This window comes from Sapajus apella, unplaced genomic scaffold (genome assembly GCF_009761245.1).
Source record: "Sapajus apella isolate SASKATOON/1434 unplaced genomic scaffold, GSC_monkey_1.0 scaffold14, whole genome shotgun sequence".
NCBI lineage: Eukaryota > Metazoa > Chordata > Mammalia > Primates > Cebidae > Sapajus > Sapajus apella.
In genome coordinates this window covers 14,547,195-14,557,244 of record NW_022436954.1, presented here as the reverse complement: position 1 = coordinate 14,557,244, position 10,050 = coordinate 14,547,195, and the positions used below count along the sequence as shown (strand labels likewise).

General features: G+C 37.0%; 2 protein-coding genes across 2 annotated transcripts; both read left to right on the top strand.

Moving 5' to 3' along the window:
- Window positions 1–5,533: 5,533 nt before the first annotated feature.
- LOC116554453 (olfactory receptor 5D18-like) lies at window positions 5,534–6,481 on the top strand. The gene has a single exon (XM_032282421.1). It carries the CDS (start codon window positions 5,534–5,536, stop codon window positions 6,479–6,481), a length of 948 nt encoding a protein of 315 aa, XP_032138312.1.
- A 1,384-nt stretch (window positions 6,482–7,865) lies between these two features.
- LOC116554451 (olfactory receptor 5D13-like) lies at window positions 7,866–8,785 on the top strand. The gene has a single exon (XM_032282420.1). It carries the CDS (start codon window positions 7,866–7,868, stop codon window positions 8,706–8,708), a length of 843 nt encoding a protein of 280 aa, XP_032138311.1. The 3' UTR covers window positions 8,709–8,785.
- Window positions 8,786–10,050: the final 1,265 nt, after the last annotated feature.

The window sequence follows — 10,050 nt, the reverse complement described above, 5'->3', positions numbered from 1 at the left end:
AAACAAACACCAGCATATACCAATAGCCTCCTGCCTGGGACAGCTCTGTAAAGTCTACAAGTAAATTTTTACAAGGTGCAGCTCCTACATCTTGAATTCTGGGGGCCGAGTTGGCATCTGCCATGGGTTATTCTGGGTGCAAGTTAAGCACTGTTCACAATGGCTGGAGTAACGGCAGTGAGGTGTGGCACATAGAAATGCTGACCCAGCAAGATTTCGAGTGCTGTTTTTCCTATGTATGTTTCTTGGTGGAACTGCTGGACAAACCCAGGGCCATTATTTTGGGACTAGCCAGTCTCCCATCTGAGAATTTCCACCATCCTTCCTTAGTACAGTTACCAGTCTTGTGAGCGAACCAAGTCTTCTCATTTGGGGAGTAATTTGGTGCTTCTGAACATAACGCCTCTGGGAAAAGGGTCATAGCACGGGCTGCTTTTCTAGCTTCTATATGGGATGGTGGGGTAGCCATTGCTGCCCACTTGGCTTCTCTGCCTGCTTTCCTATTTCCTTTAGCTTCTGGTGTCTCTGCTTTTTGGTGGCGTTTACAGTACATAACAGCAATTTCTTTTGGTGCCCATACTGCATCTAGGAGTTGTAAAATTTCTTCTGGATACGTTATGTTTGTTCCTTGGGCTGTTAGGAGCCTTCTTGCTTTATATGTAGAACCATGCAGGTGGCAAATGCATATTTGGAATCTTTTGTCTTTTGGCTCTTTTGTCTTTTGCCAGTAATAATGCTCTTGCCAAGGCTATTAGATCTGCTCTCTGGGCTGATGTTCCTGTTGGCACAGATTGGACTTCTACTACTGAGTCTAGTGTTTCCACTGTATACTCAGTTTGTAGGATCCCTTGTGTTAAACTGCTTCCATCAGTAAAGTATTCTACCTCTGGTTCCTGGAGGGGACGATCCGTGAGATCTCTCTGGCTTGAGAATACTTCATCTACTGTTTCTATGCAGTCATGGAGTGGGGCTCCTGGTTCTATGGGGAGTACGGTGGCTGGATTAAGGGTATTCACAGTTTCTAAAGTTATGCAAAGGTTCTCACACAAGAGCCCTTGGTACCGAGTCATTCTTGGATTTGACAGCGAAGGCGTCTTCTCTGATCCATCAGAGTTAGGATAGAGTGCGGCACCTGCAGTCAAATGTTGTCCTAAAGTTAATTTTTCCACTTCCTATACCAACATGGCTGTGGCAGCAAATGCCTTAGGACAAGGAGGCCACCCTTGTGCCACTACATTTAATTGTTCAGATAGATAGGCCACCGGGCAGTCCCATGATCCTAGGACCTGGGTTAAGACCCCTATGGCCATTCCTTACCCCTTGTGAACATGCAAGAAGAAAGGCTTGGCCATGCCTGGTAATCCTAGAGCCAGGGCCTCAGTTATGGCTTTCTTAACCTGTTTATATGCCTTTTTCTGTTCAGTTCCCCAAAGGAAAGTTTCCTTCCCTGCCACCGCCTGACCCTTTTGTGGCTTCATATAAGGGCTTTGCTATAAGTGAGAAGTTTGGAATCCAGATATGGTGGAACCCTGCTGCCTCTAAGAATTCTCTTATGTGCAGCCTGCCAGTCCGGGTTGCAAGGCTGCAAACAGCCTTTATCTGGACTGTACCCAGACTTTGCTTCTCTTGTTTTATGCTAAATCCTAGGTGTCTGATACTTCTCAGGCAGACTTGAGCTTTCTTTCTTGATATTTTATATCCTGCCTTCCATAATAGGTGGAGTAGACTCTGTGTCTCTTGGTGGCAGTCCTCTAGTGTTGGGGCTGCTAAAAGAAGATCATCAACATACTGCAGCAGGACATACTCTTCATTGGGAGGAGTGAAAGAAAGCCTTAAGGTCTGTTGCTACTGCTTCTCCAAAGATGGTGAGAGAATTTTTAAATCCCGCAGAAATCTGGTCCAAGTGAGTTGAAAATTGCCCCATTGGAAGGCAAATAGTGATTGGCTTATTGGTGCTAAACAGAGGCAGAAGAAGGCGTCTTTTAGATCTAGAACAGTAAACAAGGCTGCACTTGTCAGAATAAGATTTATGAGAGTGTAGGGGTGTGGTACTACTGGATACATAGTGACTGTAGCCCCATTCAGAAAGTACCCCAAAAATGCAATAGAAAAATCCCATTAAAGTAAATTTTCAAACATAAAACTACTAAGATGTTTACTTTCATAGTGAGTTTCACTGACAGGGTTTGAAGAAAGATCACTATATATGAGGAAAAATAAAAGATAATACATATACAGAACTTGATGCAGGGCTTTATACACAGACAAATGAAAAAATAGCTATTATTGCTGAAAATACTATTGCTTATTTTTAATCACAATAATGCAGCCAGAAATCTGGAACCATTTTAGTTTTTTAAGAAGAAAATTAATGAGTAAATATGTACAGAAAAATGATTCTGGGATTAGTTCAGAATAGGGACTAGAGGGAGGAAAATTGGGAGTTGGAAAATCGGTTGGCAATTGTAATAATAATGCAAGCAATATATAAATAGGTTCTGATAAAAACATATGCAAAAATTAACCTTTGTATATCTCAGTTTCTCATCTGTGCATATTGGAATTATAATAATGTCTAATTGATCAGACTGACACGAGGATTAGGTATGTTAATATATTCAAAGCTCTTGTAACAGTTTCTAGCACTAGCAAATACTATATGCTTATTAAATAATACTCATACATGAAAATATGTGAGGAAATGTACTTTAATGCAAGAAAGAAGCACTAAAAAATATTGCTAGTGAAGACTGAAAACAAGGCATGGGAAAATACTCAGAAATGCTCTGCTTTTCTGCTTGAAAAGTCTTGTCTTCTCTTGGTTTAGAATCCTTCAGAGTATGCTTAGTTTCCACTAGAGTCCAAGGATTCTTTCTTCAATGCAAGTTCTAGAACCTTTAGTGATAAAATGGCTTAATCTAGCTATCCTGTAGTAATAAAATACTGTATCTCAAAATCCTTAACTTGTATAGTTGTGACTCAGCCAAAGTAATTTAAGTTTCTGAATGTAAAGAGAAGTCTTTTTAATTAAAGCATGTGACTAAATGCCTGAGTTTCACAAAAGGTCAACACAATCTCCTATGTAACAGAAAGTGATCTTATAGCTGATGCTCTGTGCCTGAGATTGGTTGTGTTAGATTTGATGGTAAGTTATTATTTGTCACAAATAAGGCCAGAAGTTGTGGCAGTTCACAAATGTATCCAGGAAGGCAATATCCTCTTATCTGTTGGGCCTCCAAATTCATTTACAAAATCTGTTTGTGGTTTTTATTGTTTGTTTTTTTTTGGGTTAATCATATGAAATTTCTAGCGACCATGACTATTGGCTTAAAAAACCAAAATATTTATATATTTCAGTCACACATATTCTGTCATTCCTCATTGATCACCACATCTAAGTTTGTCACATCGAGAAAAGGTGTTTGGTTGTTGTAAGATATATATTTTTATTTAGTACAGCCATGAGCTAGATAATGATGTTTCAGGCAAAGGTGGACTGCTTATATGATGGTGAGCCCATAATATTTAATAGTTCTGAAAAAGTCTTAACACCTAGTGACATCCTAGTCATCGTAATGTCATAGTGCAATGCCTTAGTCATATGTATTTGGTGAGGCCGGTGTAAACAAACCTACCATGCTGCCAGTCACATTAAACTTCAGCATATGCAGTTATATACAGTGCCAAATACTTGATACGGACACTAAAGGGTAGTGAACTGGTTTATGAATTTAATAATACATACTTTTATCATCATTTTGGAGTGTACTCCTTACATGTATTAAAAAAATGTTATCTGTAAAGCAGACACATCCTTCAAGACATATTCCAGAAGACGTTGTTATCTTAGGAGATGACATATCCATATATGTTTCTGGCCCAGAAGGCCTTCCAGTGGGACATAATGTGGAGGTGGAAAACAGTGCTATTGCTAAAGATGACTCTGTGTAGGCCTAGGATAAAGTACGCATTTATGTAGAAAACAAATTAAAAGTAGAAAGCAGCTTATAAAACAAGGAAAAAAAAGGAAAATATTTTTGTACAGCTATAAAATATATTATTGTTTTATGGTGAGTATTATTAACCAAAGGTCAAATAAAAAAATAAAATTTACAAACTAAAAATGGTACAGTAGGCCATGGTTATTATTAAAAAAAGAAATTAGAAAATAAATTTAGCATAGCTGAAGTATACAGTGTTGATAAATTCTACAGTAGTGTACAGTAATGTTCTAGCCCTTCACATTCACCCACTATCTACCTCCTGACTCCTACAGAGTAGCTCTTGCAAGCTCCATTCGTAGTAAGTGCCTTATGTGGAAGTACCATTTTTTAATCATTTATACCATATGTTTTACCGTACTTTTTCTATAGTTAGATATGCAAATACCATTGGTTAAAATTGTCTGAAGTGTTCGGCATAGTCATATGCTATACAGATTTGCAGCCTTGGAGTAATAGCCTATAATACATTGTCAATGTCTCTACAGTAGGCTACACCATCTAGGTTTGTGTAAGCATACTCCATGATGTTTGCACAAACATGAAATCACCCAATGGCACATTTCTTAGACTATATACCCATTGTTGAGCAATGTATGATCATTCTATAAATGTTGTGGTTTATAATTGCTAAAGAAATAGAGATTTTTGTTGGTTTCATACAATATGTGCTGCAAACGGGCTGCATAACTAGCAGAAGATAATCAATGTGAAACTTTTAAGAATATCTACGAAATACATTCTCAGGAAACAGTTTTATAACATTGAGTACTTTGAGCCTTATATTAGGTTAATGCAAAATTAATTGCAGTTTTTATCATTGAAAATAAAATAACCATATGAGGGCTATACAATTGAGAGAACATATTATCAGGGGAAATTTTTATCAGACCACTTAGAGTATCTTAAGTAGATGTTCTGTGTAACCATCACAATGGTATAAACCTGGAACAGGTAAAATTTAATATATCAATACAGAAGTGTGAACATCTGACACGATATAACCCATCTACCCCCAAATTTTACCTTTATGTTTTTATGTATGTTTATTCTTTCAAAGGTCTCTTCTGTCATGATCATATGACTACTATAATCTGTTCAATGTTTTTTTGATTTTGCTAATATGTTTCCTTTGTTGTTATATAATTACATTTTACCATGAGAATTCATTGCTGTATCATATACATTTACAGACAACTTGTATACAATAATAATATTGATAAGCAGTATTTTTTCTTGTTTTCCAGATGAGAGAACAAAAATGCTGAACGACAAAGCTAATTTCCCATAATCAAAAAGACTGTAAATTGTCAAGTAAGACTCGTGGTGAAGTCAAACACCAGCAACACACACTAACCACATTTGTCTTCACTCCTTTACATCAAGGTTCTTCTGAGTTCTTCCCATCCCACTTTTCTCAATTTCTGTTGCTACAACTTATTTAATTTAATTGTCCTTTACTTTTGTCTGGCTTTCTTCTAACTCTCTTTTGTTACTTTTTTCTGACTCTCTCTCTCTTTTAATAAAGGGCCATGGCACCAGAGGAGGGAAACCAGAGCTCTGTGACCACGTTCATTCTGTTGGGTTTCTCAGAATATCCACACCTCCAGGCGCCCCTCTTCTTGGTGTTCTTGACCACCTACACTGTCGCTCTGGTGGGAAACCTTGGCATAATTGTGGTCGTAAGAATCAACCCTAAGCTCCATACACCCATGTACTGTTTCCTCAGTCATCTATCCTTTTTGGATACTTGTTATTCCAGTGTATTTACACCCAAACTTTTAGAGACTTTGGCTGTGGAAGACAGAATGATCTCCTTCAAAGGATGCATGGTACAATTTTTCTTTGGTTGTGCTTTTGTGATCACAGAAATGTTCATGTTAGCGGTGATGGCCTACGACCGGTTTGTGGCTGTTTGTAACCCCCTGCTCTACACAGTGGCTGTGTCTCCTAAGCTCTGTGCTCTCCTGGTAGCTGGAACTTACACATGGGGAGGACTCTGTTCCCCGACACTCACATATTCTCTTTTGAAGCTATCCTACTGTGGATCTAACATCATAAATCACTTTGGCTGTGAGCACCCTGCCGTTCTTTCTCTATCCTGCTCTGACCGCTACTTCAGCCAGATGGCATGTTTACTCATTTCTATATTCAGTGAAGCTTGTAGCCTCCTGGTCATCCTTGCCTCCTATGTCTTCCTAGTTGCCACTGTCATCAAGATGACTTCTACGGGTGGACTCCAAAAGGCCATCTCCACCTGTGCCTCGCACCTGACCGCCATCTCCATTTTCCATGGGGTCATCCTGTTTCTTTACTGTGTGCCTAATTCCAAAAGCTCATGGCTCCTGGTCAAAGTGGCTACTGTGCTTTTTACAGTCATGATTCCTATGCTGAATCCCCTTATCTACAGCCTTAGGAACAAAGACGTAAAAGAGACAGTCAGGAAGCTGATAAACTCCCAATCGCCTTCTCACTCATAATAATTCAAATGAATGTTTGTTTATGTGTCTTATGTCCATTTTTTTCAAATACATGATTGATGAGAGTTTATATTTAAGCAAATATATAACTGTATTTTAAGTCCATTACATATTGCATATGTCACATTTTTCTAGTTCAAGATGCCTTATCATTGTATCTAGTTTATAACAAATGTAATGTGTTACATTTTTCTCCTTTTCAGGAGGTTTCAGAAAGAAATTTTTTTTTTTGCTGTTTTGACTTTTTTTTTTTCCATTTATTTATTTTATTGCATTTTAGGTATTGGGGTACATGTGAAGAACATGCAAGATTGTTGCATAGGTACACACGTGGCAGTGTGATTTGCTGCCTTTCTCCCCATGACCTACATCCGGCATCTCCCCTTGCATTCTCTCCCCACCTCCCCACCCCCGACCGTCCAGAAGAGCAGAAGATCGAACACCGCATGTTCTCACTTATAGGCGGGTGTTGAACATTCAGAAAGAAATTTATTTCAGCCTTTCCACCAGACATTATGGAAGTCAAGATTAAGAGGAATAAATCTATATTTAGGGACTCACTACTTATTTTCTTGTTTAATGTTAAGCTATGTTTTAAAAAAGCCCTGCAACTACAAGTAATAACTGCCTTTAGAGAGTTATTGGATCAATATTCAAGTCCTCATAACCAATCATTTTGACTTAGCAAGTTTTGTAAAGTACAAGTTTTTGCTTTGCCTTAACATTTTATTAAAATACCCCAGGAAACAGTGTACATTGACAGTTTTAATGGAAGCTATATAAACATTTTTTAAATGGGTTTCCTAGGCAGACTCTCAAGCATTAGTTGGATGGCATAGACTAAGTACATTTTACGGCTTATTTCAATTTTTAAATTCTACAGTCATTTAATTCTGTGTTATGCCTAGCAAAAGTAGAAACATTTGTGTGCCACCAATGACAATGCTAAGTCAACGACTTGATCCTCAGTGTAATTCTTAAATCCAAAAGATTTCCTTTGTGCTTCTAAGTTTTTTAAAATTTGTTTTATGCTACAATTTATGTTTCAGTTCTATGTGAATCATAATAAATTGCCTGTGTAAGTAGTGTTTTTTGCCCTGTAGTATGCATCATAATTACCTGGAGGCTTGACTAAACCACAAACAGTGGACGTCACCCCAGAGTTTTTGTTAAGAAGATTGATGGAGCTGGAGAATTTGCAGTAATAGAGAGTTCCCAGGTGGTGCTGCTACTGCTGGTTTTATGACCAGATTTTTAGAATCACTGTTCTATATCACTTGTCATAGAAACACATGAAGCCTATTTTCTCTCTGTGTTTCTTTTTCCTATCCAGCTCTGCTTTGCAGGAATAACTTTTTTCTTTTTAATCCAACAGTATCTGTTGATGGTATCTGAAGGAAATAAAAGCGGCACACCCACTTTTATTCTCTTAGGTTTTTCAGAATACCCAGGAATCCAGGTGCCACTCTTTGTGGTTTTCTTGTTTGTCTGCACAGTAACCGCGGTGGGGAATTTGGGCACAATAATAATAATCAAAATCAATTCAAAACTCCATGTAATCATGTACTTTTTTCTTAGTCACTTGTCCTTGGTAGATTTCTGTTATTCTAAGCTGTTGGAGAACTTGGTTGTGGAAGACAGAAGCAACTCTTTCTCTGGTTGCATCATACAATTCTGTTTTGCTTGCATTTTTGCAGTGACAGAAACTTTCATGTTAGCAGCAATGGCTTATGACCGTTGTGTGGCGGTTTGTAAACCCTTGCTCTATACCACTATTATGTCTCAGAAGCTCTGTGCTCCGCTGATGGCTGGGTCCTACACATGGGGGATAGTGTGCTCTCTGACACTCACATATTTTCTTCTTGAACTGTCATTTTGTGAATCCACCTTCATAAATAATTTTATCTGTGACCACTCTGTAATTATTTCTGCCTCCTACTCAGATCCCTATATCACCCAGCTGATAAGCTGTATTATTGCCATATTCAATGAGGTGAGCAGCCTAATTATCATTCTGACATCATATATGCTTAATTTTATTACCATTATGAAGATTCCTTCTGCAAGTGGGCGCCAGAAAACCTTCTCCACCTGTGCCTCCCACCTGATGGCCATCACCATCTTCCATGGAACCATCCTTTTCCTTTACTGTATTCCTAATCCTAAAACTTCTAGCCTCATAGTTAAAGTGGCTTCTTTGTTTTACACAGTGGTGATCCCCATGTGAATCCACTGATCTATAGCCTTAGGAACAAAGATGTCAAGAGCATGTTTGAAAAATTAGTTGTCACCAAACTGATTTACTACAGAATATAATATTCTTAGATATTTTATTTCTGAAAAAGTGATTTACTATCCACAGATTATCTCTTATAGTACAATTGATTATTACAATTATTTAGTCAATAGACCGTCAGTTGATACATTAATGCCAGCATAACCTTTAGAAATTACTTTAGTGAAATAGTTCTAAATCACGTTACCAAAAATTCTAAATCCTAAAGTTTTTATATCATGTGTTGCAATATTTGTAAATTATTTCAAGATACTTTTCTATGTATTCTGTAACTTTATGTATATTTTCAAAGCAAAACTGATTCAAAGCTCATTAAATATGTGCAGATTCAAGATGACCTCCTAAAATTGTATTCTGGAACCCATACTCCTGAGTGACTTTAACAAAAGCCTCTGATTACTGTGTCTTGTGCAACAACCAACCCTTTGCTTTTTCTTGTTTTGAATGGCAGAAGTTAATTTTTGTTCTGAAAATTATAGCCTGCTGATTAGCAAACAAAATGGAATTAAGTATTAATCTACCTTTCTTACATGCATGCCCTATTTTATGCTAAAAAATTATCTGAGTAATCAGACAATGGGATATTAAAGTAACAGAATCCTAAAATGAAATCACACATATCTGGTCACTTATATTCCAACAAACAAGCCATTATAATTCAATGGAGAAAAATCATAATGGGAAAAGTGGATATCCATATGGAAAAAAGAGCCTTAAGTTTTATTTCCCATCATACAAAACTATTAACTTGAGTTAAATGAACTATATCATGAATCTAAATGTAAATGTTAAAATTACAAAATTTTAGCATAAAACATACGGAGACTCTTTTTAAAGTTTGGGTGAAACTTTTTAAATACAGAACGTTAAAAGACTGGCTCATCAGAAAATGGATAAAATTAATTTTATTAACATTAAAACCTTATATTAAAAGTTTCTTAATAGTAAAAGACATATTAAGAAAGTGAAAATGTAAGTCACAGATTGTTAATAAATATCTGACAAATAATTTGTATATGGAATATATAACAAACTCTCAAAACGGAAGACAAAGCATCTAATGAAAAGTGGTTGAAATATTTGAGGAGACACTCACTTGACAAAAGAAAATACACAAATCATTCATAAACACCTGAAAAGATATAAAGTATCCATAATTACCAATGAAAATGTTATGAAAACCACAGTGACTCAGGAGGTGAGGTGGTAAGATTGCTTGAACCCAGTAGTTCAGGGTTACAGTGAACTATGATCATGCCACTGCACTCTGGCC